Source organism: Saccostrea echinata, unplaced genomic scaffold (assembly GCF_033153115.1).
Source record: "Saccostrea echinata isolate AGI-Se365-2 ecotype Australia unplaced genomic scaffold, CSIRO_AGI_Sech_v1 ptg000022l, whole genome shotgun sequence".
Taxonomy (NCBI): Eukaryota; Metazoa; Mollusca; class Bivalvia; order Ostreida; family Ostreidae; genus Saccostrea; species Saccostrea echinata.
The window spans coordinates 9,424,582-9,439,781 of record NW_026889771.1 but is presented as its reverse complement, the minus strand read 5'-3'; the positions used below and the strand labels follow the sequence as shown (position 1 = coordinate 9,439,781).

Genomic DNA, 15,200 nt, shown 5'->3' with positions numbered 1-15,200 from the left:
TCGTTTGGACAATAATAACTTTCAAGAACAAGAGAGTACAGAATATAAGACTTCCGGTTTGAACCAAATTGGTATGGAAGAATTAATTCCGGAAACGGAGAGTGAAAGTCAAATTTATGAATTTTTTTTCAACGGAAAATGATCCTGAAGTTGTTTTTGACGATGAAAAAAATGAATTTAGCATGCCAAAAATTTTTGAGGATGAAACTAAGTTCTGTTAATCTATTTCAGAAATATGTCTAAGTTTATAAAAATGGGCTGTATCCAAATTGACTTTTGCGAGAAACGCTGACTTTTACAATCGACAGCTTACTTTTACATCAGGAAAATATACGGAAGCTCTTTTGTGATATAAATATTTAGCTTAGCAGTTAATAAAACGATAATAATGGGCCATTTTTACGATGGCCGACAGCGGCCGCCACTTTCTGATTAAGAATATTGTCATTTTGTACAGCGTTTTTTGTCAATTTTCGTTGACATATTACAACTAAACTGGTAATGCTATATGTACATGTACACTTTTTACACTGACAATTTACACCAGCGAAAAACATTAAAAATTTTTCGTGTGATGTGAAATTAAGATACATAAAACAGGTGGCTTGAAAGAGATAAGGAGCATTTTAATGATTTTCACCCTCAATTAGTCTGAGATGTCGTAACCCAGTTAATCTTAGATTAGACATAAATCGTCATTCTGTCACCTTGTTGTATCATTAAAAAGATATTCTTGGGATTGTAATTAAAAAGGCGAATAAAAGTAATACGTTTGTTGTAATGGATATACATGAATATAATGGATATATCTCGATCCTCAAAGTGTATGAGACAACTCGATTCTACCTATTATGTAGAAGTAGAAAAACAGGATTTAGTAGCTCTACATGTGAGCATCCAATCAAAAGTTAATGGAATAAATCAAAAACCAAACTTTAGATACGGAAATATACCCGTTTTTAAGCAAGAATAAAATGACAATCTTAAATGTGGGAGTCTGTATTTGCTCTCTAAATACATAAAATTAATAACTAAATGCTTGAAACACTTTTAAAGGCCAACGCAACCTCTCAAGACTTCCACCTGGTCGGCCAATTATTTTTCAATGTGGCACAAGAATGAAAATAGAGGTACATGTAACTAATGTGATCATTTCCTCATGCGCATTGTTTAAAAAACAAAATTCATACATCAAAGACACGTCCGATTATGAACAAAATCAAATTTCTGATATACCTGGAAAATTTCATCCTGGTTACCTATGATGTGACCAGCAGGTACACCAACATGGAATTTCATGAATTAATTACTACAATCTGTCGAGAAAGCATATCTGGAAGACAATACTAATCTGTAATCATCCCGACCTTGCTGTTCTGCTAGAACCTTAAGCTTATCACCTTCAAGTAACCTTTTTTATGTATCTTCATTTCATATCACAAGAAAGAATTTTAATGATTTTCTCCAGTGTAAATTGTCAGTGTAAAATCTGTATAAGGACATATAGCATTACCAGTTCAGTTGTAATTTGTCAACGAAAATTGACAAAAAAGATGTACAACATGACAATATTCAGAATCAAAAGTGGCGGCCGCTGTCGGCCATCGTACATTTTAAAGCCAATATTACGTTGTTTAGGAATGGAACGGCAACAATCCTACCCTCAACCCCCTCCCTTCCACCTTGACCAACTCCTGTCCTAATTCCTTTTAGAAAATGAAAAAAAAGAGATACTGTCTCTATTGAATAAGGTATTTTAAGTAATTTTATTCCACCTCCAGTCATTTCTTAAGTTGGTAAATAATGTTAGTGCCCTTAATATAATAACTATAACCACTATCATTTTTTTTTTCTTTTCTATTATCAATTCCATACCTCCGTACATAAAGCATGTTTAAAAGCCAAAGTAAGCCGTCAACTGTAAAAGTCAGTGCTCCTCGCAAAAGTCCAGTAGTAGACACTTCCAAGTACATTGAAAAAAGAAAAATACCTGAGAATTGCAAAACTCTTATTCCCCTGATGATAAATGAAGAGATATGGAAAAAGTTATTCCCTAACGTACAGCAAAGAGATAAACTCTACAAAAAGTTCAAAAAGTCATGGGGCTATCGAATCAATAATTCCGATGATTGTGCTAGCAGAAATGTTTAAAACAAATAAACTAGAAATGAAAAAAGCAAAGAAATCGGTTTCAGATGCTATTATGTTAGCATGTAATGCAATGAAGGAGATGAACATTAAAAGAAGATATATTTGAAGCCTTACCTTCAAAAGCGTTTTCAACAGTTGTGTTCGGCTTCAACTCCCATTGAGGAAAAAAACGCGATTTCCAAGTGACATAACGAAAAGAATGAAAGAGAGAAATGAAACATCTAAAATTAATGAACAAATAACGAGGCAATCCATGTATCAGTCTACAGGTTAAAAAAATTTCAGTAGGAGACCTGCGTACAGAGGCAGGGGAACTAACGGCAATTCCCAGTCATTGACAAGAGGCAGCTGCAGGTTGAACCGGTAAAGAGGCTTCAGAGAAGCCAGGGGAAAATACCAAACACAGTTTTTAATGTATGTATGTAATGTATGTAATGTTTTTTTTTTCACATTTATTGCTGGGGGTCTATTGAACTACTTATCTGAATGGGAAAAAATAACATCTGAAAAGTAGATTTTAAATACAGTCTCAGGTGGATATAAAATAGAATTTGAAGAAAAGCCTTTTCAGAAAAAAAGAGCAAATAAAATGAAATTCAAATTGAAATAGTTGATAAAGAGGTTTCTTAGCCTTTGTCAAAAGGAGCAATATCTGTGTCACATTCTAAGAAAGGAGAATTTATTTCAAATATATTTGTTGTATAAAAGAAAAATGGAAAATTTAGACCGGTATTTAATTTTGAATGTTAAATGAATTTGTTCAATACCATCATTTTAAAATGGAAACTTTAGATATGGTTTCGTCGTCAGTGAAAAAGAATTCTTATTTTGTAAATGCAGATCTTAAAGAGTCCCTATTTTTGAAGGTGATAGGGGTGCCTTGTTGAATCGTCATTCCGATAGGACATACAATTAATAGATCGTCACCATTTTTGGAATATAGATAAAGGAAATATTTCTTAACTTGAAAACTGCTGCTGCATTGAGTGAACCAAGTGAAATCAAAAGCATTACTTAATAAACTCAAAAATACTTGGTAAAAGTCACACATATTTCAACTTGAGCCCCACTACTTGAATTTTTAACTAAACAATGTTAATTCATTTTTAAGCAGCGGCACTTACCAGAAACTACAAGATAAATAGAAACAATTTATCGCTTAAATCATAAATTTGAATGAGGTTATTCCTTTGCAATATTAAAATTTGTTTAGGACCTCCATGCAATACACAGTATGTGCATTTATATCAATTGAATGTCAAATAAGGTGACCAAACTATAATCAATACAATAACAGTATATTATTTCATTTAATATTAAAGTTATGTGATTGATATAATATCTTTACAAAAATGAATTAAAATTTAAAATGGATCTATTTTTACATTTGTATAATTATTATTTTGATTTCTTCATAGTACGCCTTAACAGTGCTCCGTTTTTTTTTAACTTCCTTTATTTATGAAGCAATAAACCATTATCATCTGCATATGGGGTTTAAGTCTCCCAGTTGATTCGATACTTACGCACAGCATGTTTACCTACGATCAATTTCTAAAACGAGTCACTACTGATAAACAAGTCGGAAATACAAGGGTATATACAATCTCGTTTAGAGTCAACATTTTGCAAATTCTGTGGTCGATGTAATGATCTTGTTTGAAATACAATATTGTCAAGTCGATATTATTACAAAGAAAAATATTACTATTCAGATATATATTGAAATATGTTGAATGTGACTGCAGCCTGAATTAAATACAGTATGGTAAAAGCAGTCTGAAGACCACCCATAGTGAAAGTGACATGAAAATACCTAAATTAACACAACCCCCAATCCCTAACCCCCCAACTTTAACTACTCGACTAAGCTACATGTATCCGTGTTAAATTGACATCCCTACTAATAACCAAATGTTGTTGTTGTTGTTTTTTTAAGAAACTGGCGCTTTAATTTACAGTCTTGAAATAGATTGGCGCATTCAGAAATTTCATTCTCAATGAAAAGCGAAATTAGTCTTCACTTTAAATAGATCTATTGAGATTGACAACATGTTAAAATAAATGCAGAAGTTGTGAAGTGCATGGAGAAAATAATTTTAAGTAACATTCGAACCACCACTGGGATTCAAAAGCAAACACAGAGAATTGTGAATTTAAAATTAATTATTAGAACTCCTACATCATGAAATGAAATAATGGAAATAAAATTAAAAACTACTTTGCGTATGTCCTTAATGAGAAATCTTAGTTTTTAGATATCCTGATACATGTATTTCGGCATCTTAAAAAGGAGTGCTCTTGAATAATTTTATTGAGTTATTAAAATTTAACATTTAATGTTATCTCTTCATTTGTTCAGATATGTGTTAACTACCGCTGTATTCTGTCAAAGAATTTATACGAACGATAACTCCTCCAACGATATTTTTTACTGCAGCTATAGAAATATTATATATGGTATGCACTTATTTCGTAGTAGAATGTCCATTTTGAAAGAAAGGGGTTGAATGAAAGTGCTTCTAATGTTAAAAAAAATCGAAAAATAAAAGGTGGAAAGGAAAATGATACCTTGTATTTAAAAACACATCAGATATCCATCCGAGCAAAGTTTGCAAATCATGCCTACAAAAACACAATTAACTTCCTCAAGTTATTTAAAAACTTAAAATATCTCTGTAATTATTCATAACAGGAAGTTGATACGTATTTTATGTCCTCGTTCTCAAACGGAAGAATGTTAGCGTTAGATTAGAGCAAGGTTTCATTAAAGATTATTCAAGGCTTGCCCGGAGTCAAAAATATACAAATGGATACTTAAAACAAAGCTGGATAGAATTATACTCTATTTAATATAACTTTTTGATTTCAAAAAAAAAAATCTCAAAAGTTATTTGAAAAATTTGCTCATTTGTTCAATAAACAAAATAAGGACAATGATACTAGTATCTGTAGCATAAATTTAAATATTATATTTTAAGAAAAGCTATGCATCTTTTGAAAACAAGATAGCTATACGTACTAAAACGTATACTATAATCATCAAGAATCAGACCAGAAAGGTCAATGGTCTTCTCTTTTATTTCTTGTAAGCAATTTCTAATTTGTGTGATTCGTAAGTTCGGGAATATTATTGGATTTCTAACAGTATTTCGAGTTTACTGGATTACTCAAAAGCTTTTAAAGAAAGCCTTTGATTCATGGAATGATTACATATCATACCTTTGAAAATATGAGAAATTTACATATGCATAATTCTATTCTGAGAGTTCATCCAGGAAATCCCGTACGGAGTTCAGGACGTCTAACTACGGAGATCTCACTATATGCTTTATGTCAGCGTCACAGAATTAGATACTACTCTCTTATTATGAAAAATGAGAATCCGAACAAAAACAACGACGCAGAATACCAAAAGGTAATATCTGTATTTGTTAAAGCAATATGAGCAGCATTTTTCAGAATTTAATTTTGCTGTTAAAATGTACTATTGTGATAAATTTCTACGTAATTTGAATCTTTTTGATCAATTTGACTTAAGTAAAGTATTAAATTGTTTTAGAAGAAAGATTTCTTTACAGTCGAATATATAGTATTATATAAGGAATCAATATTGTACAGGACGACAATAATGTAATTCTGCTTCAACCAAAGCTTAAAAATAGTTCTTTCATCGCAATATGTATACCTTATAAACGTTCTTTTTTCCTATCATTGAAATAGTTCATTATAATTTTGCAACAAAAATTTCCGACATCAAATTTGCAGCTCAGTTCTGTTAATCAAAAAGGCAACAATGCAGATGAACAGTTTTCGGTTGCGACAAATCACTTATCATTAATATTTCAGTATTGGTAACATTCTCTTTGTCCCATTTTCATCATAAGTATTTGATAATTTTATGATTAAACATATTTTTATAAGTAACAACAAGTTTTTATACTTGCCTCTACACTGAGTGTTTGAAAGAATTATCAACGGTATCAATATTCAACCGCATAGGCTCATTTTGATGCTAAACCAATATTCTCCAATTATATTACATCCAAGAATGCCTTAAAGGAAATAGGGGTGTGTTAATGTTAAACAACCAGGATGCTGCTCATACTTAAGAAAGATCCTTGATATGTTCTTATCGGGATTTAATTAACATGTAAATTTACATGTCGATTTCCTTACAATTGCTATTAGCTGGCTATATATTAAACATGTTTCCTACTTCACAACATAAAATTAGGCGCAGATGAACTTAGACAGCTATATGTTATTAAATATGACTCGGTCATGCTTGCAGAGAGAATTTTAAAACTGTGATGCTTTGTTAAACAGACCTCATAAAATGTTGCCTGTAATTATAAGCCTAAAGAAGATTTTATTTCCGACCCGAACCCATGTTATCGTTTTTCCTCCATTCAACAAGACTGCTAGACGGATTTATCGAGGTTGATAAAAGTTTCTTATTACCCAACAGCTTAAGAGGTGTTCTTATAATGAAAAAGCGTAAGTCAACATGCAATTTTTATTGCACTTCTCGGCTTACAATTTGAAAATAAAAATCCGAAAAAATACACAAGAGCGGACATAAATAATCGCTTTGATGTCAATTCCCAATCTTATTCCTATCTAATTCACTCAATAAATATTAAACAACACGTTTTTTTGTAAATAAGGGCTTATTTTCAGAGATAAGATGGTCAGGATGTTGTTAATACATGTTTCTCTTGAAAAATTGTTGGTACATTTAGAATGTTTAAGCAAAGATCATTTCATCAAAATTTTGACCTATCGCAACCCTGCCCGGGTTATAAAAAAAATTTAGAAGAAAACAACTGACAAACCGAATGCTTTTTATTTACTTTCTATGTCACGCAAATAATTTACACATGAAACGAACCTTCCTTTATGTTGATACCAAGAACTTTACTTAATCACTGACAGGAACTCCAACTTTTTCACATGATAGCAACCAAGTTCACACGTGCTACTGACCAAAGGAAAGACATCATTATGTCAAGGGAAAAAATAAAAGAACTGAAAATACTGTAACGCGGTGACGCCTTTCCTTGATAACATTATAATCATTCCCAAATTAACTGGCAGATACTTAAATAAATAAAATAGCAAAACGATTGTTTGTAGATGGTAAGCAATAAAATAATTGCATTTTGTAACTCATTTCGAATTACTTAATGTCTATGTAGGTACATACAATCATTTTTCCTATTACTTCTGATTAGTTGTCTGTCTTTCTGTCCGTCAGTCCGTTCGTCTGTGAACTTAATTAACATTTTCCTCTTCATCTCAAGAACCACTTGGCCTATTTCAACCACACCAGGAATAAAGCATCCGTTGGAAAAAGAAAATTAAAATTGATCCCTTCCAAATGGAGATGATCAAGAAAAGGAAAAATTAGGGAGGGATAATTTAAAAACATTTTCAAGAACCACTGGGCCAGAACAGATGAAACTTAAGTGGAAGAATCCTGATAAAGTTAAGGGTATCACAGTTTTGAATATATTGGAAGAGTCTTTAAATTTTCCTGAAACAGAAGAGCAGGACCACGGTTGGTCATAATACCATGCAAGCATCTTCACATAGAACAGATTCTAATTTTTCCCTATAAAGTCCCCCTTTCTCCGGGTTCAAAGTTCAGCATGAGAATACATTAGGAAAAATCGATCAAAAGTCTTCCTCTTAAGAAAAGCAAGGAAATGATTGGACATACTTACATGCAAGCATCTCCAGGGAGTGCAGATTAAAAATTCTATAAATCATGACCACCAGGCATTCGGTGAAGCAACACTACGGATACAGAGTTTGATATGATAAGATATTGGAAAAGAATCCTTAAAAATTTTCTAAAGAAAAGCAGGGCTATCTTTGATCTTATCGATATGCAAGCGTTATTGGATAGTGCAAATTCAATTTAATTCAAATGATGGCCCTGACGAGTAATGTGGGACAATAATTCGGGATCAAAATTAATTTTTTTTTCACTCTCTATATACTGTTGAGATAATTTAAAAACAAAAATATTCCTTAATTAATTCTATAAAGGATTATTTTCATATGTCAAACCGGGGGAGTTTTCGAATTTGCAAGATTTAAAATGAACTGGACGTAATAAAATATTTGTTAATGAATAAAGTTTAATATAGGTATACGGAGTAAAACGCCCGAAAATTATAAGCATTTTAACGAAACACTCAGTACCCGTTGTTTGAGGACAATAAACACTTTGTTTTTGTGTATTGTGAGAGGTCCATGCGAGAAATGAAAATCTATTTACGTTTGGTTTTAAGAGGTTTTATTTTTATCAAAAACAACACGAAAGGACCGAATTGGTACGCCAGCGAGCTTAAAGCTGTATAAAACAAATATGAAGGTTCTTTTCCCTCGATGATTTTCAAGTGCAACATTAACTGCAATATACATGTAGATAATTGTACATGGAAACGGAGGGTTGATTTCGATTCAAGTGCAAGATTTATACCAATAACGCACCAAATATATCATACATGTAGCTCCTTTCATATTACACATGCCTGAATATGATGTTATTCTGTCTTATAAATGCATTAGGACTCGAGTTATGAAATTGACAGAAGATTCTGGTCATAAACATGCAGTGAAGAAAGATACAGAGAAAAATATAGACCAATCAACTTTCTACTGCATTACATGGTTTCAGATTTCTTTTAATTAATATCAGATTATACCCACGGTAAATGTGGTATCCAGCTCCCTATGAATGCTTAATATCCGATAATAAATTTAAGTACTGAAAGTACTGATCAGACGAATCGTATTCCGATAATAATGTGATACATGTAATATGGAAGTTGCATATATCACTTAAAAAGGTAATGGAAGGCATATGGTTATCAAGGCACTTTGTAACTTATTTTTAATAACTTCATTTTATATATTTGTTTATATATAATCATGAAAAAAGAGAAAAAATCAGAATCATATTTGAAGAAGAATTGAAAACTTGTAAGAAACATAGCACTAAAGTTGAGATCCAATCATATAACGGAATTGATGCCTTAATTTAGATTGCATGATGCTTTTTACAACAGAATATATATTACATTTCTCAAAAACATTGTTTCAAAATTAAACACAATTATCACCAATATAAGAAATATTAAAGTCATAAAATAATTAAATCATATCTTATTATTCATGTAATTTACTAGAAGTATTTGAAAAATGATGATACATGTCATTTCTTTAAATTTCTATTAATAACAAAAATCATTTATTAAAGACAAACAAAAATTCTATCTTTAAATAAGCACAGTTGCCAATCTACATCCGACCCTTGTAGCCCCCATACGACACCCCGTGCTACAAATGTATGACAGGTGATTCTGAGATCAACTCCGGATCCCGAAATGCATCTCTGTGTATAATGGCGATTGGAAACAAGTTTTTATACCTTTCGTGATGTCTAGAATGCATTCAACTTTGCTTCAATTCATTCAAAATCTTTATTCACATAAATTCCCCAGGTTAAATGGTAAACAGTTGATAGAATTTTTTTCCTTGCGCTATCAATCATAGAAGATTTTGAAATGTCAATTATAAAAAAAGTAATTTAAATACAGTGTATTAGAAACTTTTAAAAGATCATTCTTTATGAATGGTTATCTCCCCTATAGAACCGAAATTGGATTTATTCTTTACAAAAAGGTTGTTGATTTTCGTTACGGTCAATGACTTTAGTCTACATACAATACTAATTTGTTCCTAATAAATCATTTCAGTATGCATAGATAGGAGTAACCTTTTCATAAATATTTACTATGAAGCATGGTATTGTCAACACATTTTGAGTTTGTTAGCAAGAAATATTTGATATTTTTGTTTACTTTTCATTGTGTATAATGCAAATGTCTATAGACTAAATTCTATTCTTGATACTAGTATGTGCTTATTTTACAACATAATTCCTTGGATTTAATAAAACTTGCCATTAACGTATGCAAATCCTATATATAATATAAATGAAATTTAAGGAAGAGCAGATACTGATATGAAGACCTTCTGCTTCAAACCTTGGGATCTGAGGTAAGAACATTGACACAGTACAAAAGTACATGTATGTTATTCTATATATATATATATATATATATATATATATATATATATATATATATATATATATATATATATATATATATATATATATATATATATATATATATAAAGCTCAAGTAATATAAGTATAACTTAACAAACTTTCCAGCGCAATAACCCAGAAAAACACTAGTAGTGCAGTAAAAGCAACGTGATTAATTTCTAAGGAATATTTGTAGTAGAATTCCATGGTAGTTCATTTCAGGTGAGAATACTTGTATCGAATAACACAGAGTGAATAATTCTACTCCTCGAAGAAAGTGCACCAAAGTGAGGTATAGTTCCGCTGGACTGTGGTTTAGCTACAAGGGAATTTACGATTTTCTCTCTTTTTAGTGTCTTTTATATTATCAAGAATGAACATGCATAAAAGATAGATAATTGCAGGGAAATAGACATAAACCTATAAAAAAAAGAAATTAAATAGTCCTTGAAAAGGCGAGAATTAAAAACTATAAAAGTGTGGCACCAGGTGAATTTGATCCACGACTCTAAAAATACCCTCGGTGTTAATACTCAGCTGATATACCAATTGAGCTTTCCTGAATATGAATATAATTCTCATAAATGTGAACCAGATTGTCAAAATTAGATTTCCTTATTTTTTTGTAGGTTTTTTTGTGATTTCCAACCCTAGGGAAGGGGTGCCCCTAAAAAATCCCATCTTTAATTATTCCTTACGCCTTAACCTATCTAAAATAAAATAATTTTATTTAGGGGCAAGCCTGCCCTAAAAGACTTCAAGACAAAAATTTACGAAAAAATCGGTGCTTTAATGGAACAAAATGCTCTTTTGACCAACTTTAGAGGTTAATTTTAAGGTTCCTAGTAAAAAATTGTATGTTTAAAATGCAAATTTGAAAAATTTAGACAAATGTACGGTACAAAACATCAAATGAACATTGATTTTTAAATGTCACTTTTTCCGGGAAAATTTTCCCTCCTATAGGTCAAATCTTTTGAAAACCCGAAAGCATCCTTTAACAATATTTAACGCTCTCTTGGCACTTGATTTTCAATTGTAAATTTTTTGTCCACTAGCTAGTATATCAATGCAAGAGTTACTGAATTGTCTACACGAATGCTCAAGACCAATTCAGTGGTTGATCAAACTCATGTAGTTATTTCAAATTTCTTTCTGGACAAAGTATGAAATTTTTCGAACTCATTTCTTTCCCCTTGGAATAACCCAAAGTGCCAAATAAACCATCAAACTACTAACATGATGTATGATTTAATTCTTACTTACACATGATCTTTAATTAACGTTAATTAACATCGATTTCTCACCCGTTTGAAGCTATATAGGAAAACCCCCTATCAAATAAAGAAATTATGCATTGACTGGCCAAAAAGATTTATCTCAATCTCATAAATGGAAATACCTACATGGAAACAACATATGATTGAAATTCATAATTGAATAAATATTGTTAAATTAAAACTAATATACATGTAATTATAAATTGATCCTGAATGACTGGTAGATTTTTATTATTCTTGACTTTCCACGGTATTTCACAGACATTTCATTTTTTATTCCATTGGAATCCACCCAGGATAAATGAAGTCATCTACAGAGTTGTTTCGAAACTCTTTGGCAAAATCAGATCCGGGTCTAAAAATGTTCTTATAATATATACTGGTTCCTCGCGCCATCCATCCAATCCACCAGCCAAAAGTTCCAACTGACATGATGGTATGATTCGCGAGAGAAAGCAAGGCGATGTCTTCTGCTGCTGAATTCCCTGTTGAATAGTAAACATTCGTTTCATTCGCTAGGGCCTTTTTAGACCACTCCAGATCATTTGAACCGACAATAAACAATACCTTTCGATATCTGTTTTTAAAATAATCCATGGCATTCGCATAGTAAGTTTCATTTGGTGTAAGTTTGCCGTACTTATAATGCCCCTTTGTTGCATAATCTCCTCTTCGGATATGTACGCTGACTACAACGTTATCCTTATTTGCAATAAACTTCATCTGATTCAGGATATCCCTCATCTGTGTGTATGCTTTTTTCCGTATTGATTCTTTGAAAGTAAAGATATCCCGAATTTCCTCTTCATATTTTATCCAGTATTTCCATGACTGATAGTAGCCATCAAATCTTACTCCTTTGGAAGGAGGAACACTAAGCAAATTTTCGTCATATGACAGTCCCCACCTTTCTTTTTGTAGTGGCAATTTTGAACACGCATTTTTGGGTTTCTTTATTGCCGATAGTGTGGTTCTTTGTATATTAAATATTTCAAACAATTCTGAGTTTTCAGGGACGATAGGGTACAGTCTTTTAATCTTTGCTATTATGTATAAGAACACGTATTCAATCATAAGATTTCCGAGTCGTCCTTTGAAATTTACACATACAATTTCCTTAGAGTCATTGTAGCTAAATGTTTCTCTCTTCAAAAATCGGATTTCCTGAGAATTTTGTCCAAATATCATATGTGGTCGCCATGTTTGTAGTTTATTTACGCGAACAATTAAGAAAAGAAACACAATCCCAAATGTTACTAAAGGAAAATATTCTGCAAAAAGCAAATATTTAATGTTAATGACATCGAATAACCAAAATACACATACAATGTTAAACAATATTATTGTCACTTATCTTTCTAGAAACGTACATTCAATGCTGCACAGCCTAAATAATTATATTACATGGATATATAGCTTAAACTGTCTTCAATTCTTACTTTTCATTTGAAATCTCCGCATACCGACGTCAGTTTCTGAACTTCATCTGCAAAATGTTCCTCGGTAACATTTACTTCCCTATAACAAACAAAAACATCCAAGGGAAATAATATTTACTCGAAAAATATTCTTAACAACTTGATTATAAAATTCTGGATTAAGTCATCATAATTTTTTGATAGTATTGTGTTTCCACATTTTACTTATTGTTGCACTGTCTGGTGTAATGTAAAAACCAACTCTATTTAGGTAAGTTATTCAAACTGCAGAAGAGGAGAGCTAGAATACTTTGAAATATTCGAGATATTTTAACTCCTACATGCTTTTAATTTTCTTGTTTAAATTGGATGCCATTTAAGAATTATTTTACATTTTACTTTTTATGTTTAGTCCAGTGATATTTCTGTTTAAGGTTTCAAACAACCAAATGCTTGATTATCTTTGTGTGTTTCAATATACAAGAGATGTTAATTGTCGCCAAACCAGGTCGAATGAATGTATGTCAAACCTTTAAAATTTACCACGAGCCAAAACAGAAAATTACAGACGTTCTGAACTTCATATAGCTAAGTCGTCGTCCTTATTTCTTTGGAACAAACTATCACAAAATGTTCGAAACTCTAGTTCAGGTGGTAATTTTAAAATCTGTGTATCTTATGGAATATTTTAACAGAGCTAATACTTAACCTTTTTTCCTCTTCAGTTCATTTAGTGCGCCAATCCTTGATTGTATTGTTACAATTATGTTACTATATATCTATCAAGTCATATGCTTGTACTTCTTTTATTGTGTCTTTATATTTAAATACTAATTTTAATATGCTAATATATATGGTAAATATATATATTAATGCAGGACCACAGTGAAAACTAGCTACAATGTATATGCTAATTGTGTAATCCTGAATAAATAAAGGTTATTATTATTATCATTAAATTACTAGCAACTGGATGTTTCTAATGAAACTGGTCTACAGTCCTGAAATAGATGGTTGCATGTGTTTTATAAGATAACACTAGTCTATCAATTTTTAACGCTCATCAGGGAAACTGAAAACGGTGTTTAATTTAAAGAATCATGTTGAGACATAGCATAGTAAAATACGTTAAGTAGTAATGTTGTGAAATACATGAAGAAATCCTCTTTCTTGTAACATTCGAATCAACCTCATTGAAATTGAAATTTAAAAACAGAGAATAGTATATGCAATAATAGTAATCGGCATTTATGTATGTTTCATTAAAATTGCAATAGTTGGAGTAGAAATGATATGTGACATTTTTATTGCTACATAATTTTAGGTAACCATGGCAACATTTATAGTGGATGTGCATATTTAAACACTATATACAGAACCTCAATGTCGACCGTCTTGAATTATTTTATTTATTTATTTATTTAATTTCTTCACATTTCTTTTAAACTTACTTTGTAATTATTTTTGTAGTATTTTCTATATGTTTAATGACTATCGAAGTTCGTTTCCATTGTAAAATTATATATGCTAGACAAGTCAATTTGTAATTGTTTATTAGAATTTTTAAATGATCATTTATGAATTCTTAAGTGCTTGTTGCATAAACATCTGTATTTGAAACAATTGTATATTGTGTCATTTTGATTAATTGTGATGACGGGGCTTTATTGAATTAAAGGAATTTTATCAAGTCTCAAAATTTTTTTATATGAGAATGTTTACATGGTATTAAAATCATCCATATAAAATTCTTTGCTAGAAAATCAATGTGTTTGATGTTTCAGTGTTTCAAAGTCTAAATCTCAATACGCATATTATGATCGCCAATGTTACATGTACGCGCCATTGCTCTGATGTCATAAGTGTCAATCCTGGTGAAGCAAAGTAGTTATTGTGTTTACAAAACGGCTCGTAAAACCTGTTAGGCAATTAACTAGTGGATTTTCACTTTGGCGGGAGGTGAAAGAGAGCGCCTTTTAATGCAAACGCAAGGGTTTTGTCCCCATATATGCCCGGACAGCGATTGTTTTGTAATTATAAAATATTTTAAGGTAAAGGTACTTTTAATGGACATGATACTCTCTAAACAAAAAATAAGCAACATGTATTTAAAAAAAATAAGTCGCACAAAATCTCGCAAGAATACCGCATAAGCAGAAATTTTAGCGAGGATTCAATTTTTGCATTTTTAGCGAGGGTGTTGAGATCGCTAAAATTAGATAT

General features: G+C 31.1%; 2 protein-coding genes across 3 annotated transcripts in view; one reads left to right on the top strand and one right to left on the bottom strand.

The window, feature by feature from the left end:
• The window catches only part of LOC133190369 (RNA binding protein fox-1 homolog 2-like), a 443,535-nt gene that overhangs the window by 101,447 nt on the left and 326,888 nt on the right, over positions 1-15,200 (top strand). The gene's annotated exons all lie outside the window — the stretch shown is intronic.
• LOC133190374 (galactoside alpha-(1,2)-fucosyltransferase 2-like) overlaps positions 11,637-15,200 on the bottom strand; it is a 52,481-nt gene continuing 48,917 nt past the window's right edge. For both annotated transcript variants that reach the window (XM_061325978.1, XM_061325977.1), the window contains exons 3-4: positions 12,999-13,077; positions 11,637-12,830 (exon numbers count right to left, since the gene is read on the bottom strand). In XM_061325978.1, coding sequence (XP_061181962.1) covers positions 11,833-12,830; positions 12,999-13,020 — 1,020 coding nt within the window. In that variant the 5' untranslated portion in view covers positions 13,021-13,077 and the 3' untranslated portion in view covers positions 11,637-11,832. The remainder of the gene's footprint in view (positions 12,831-12,998; positions 13,078-15,200) is intronic.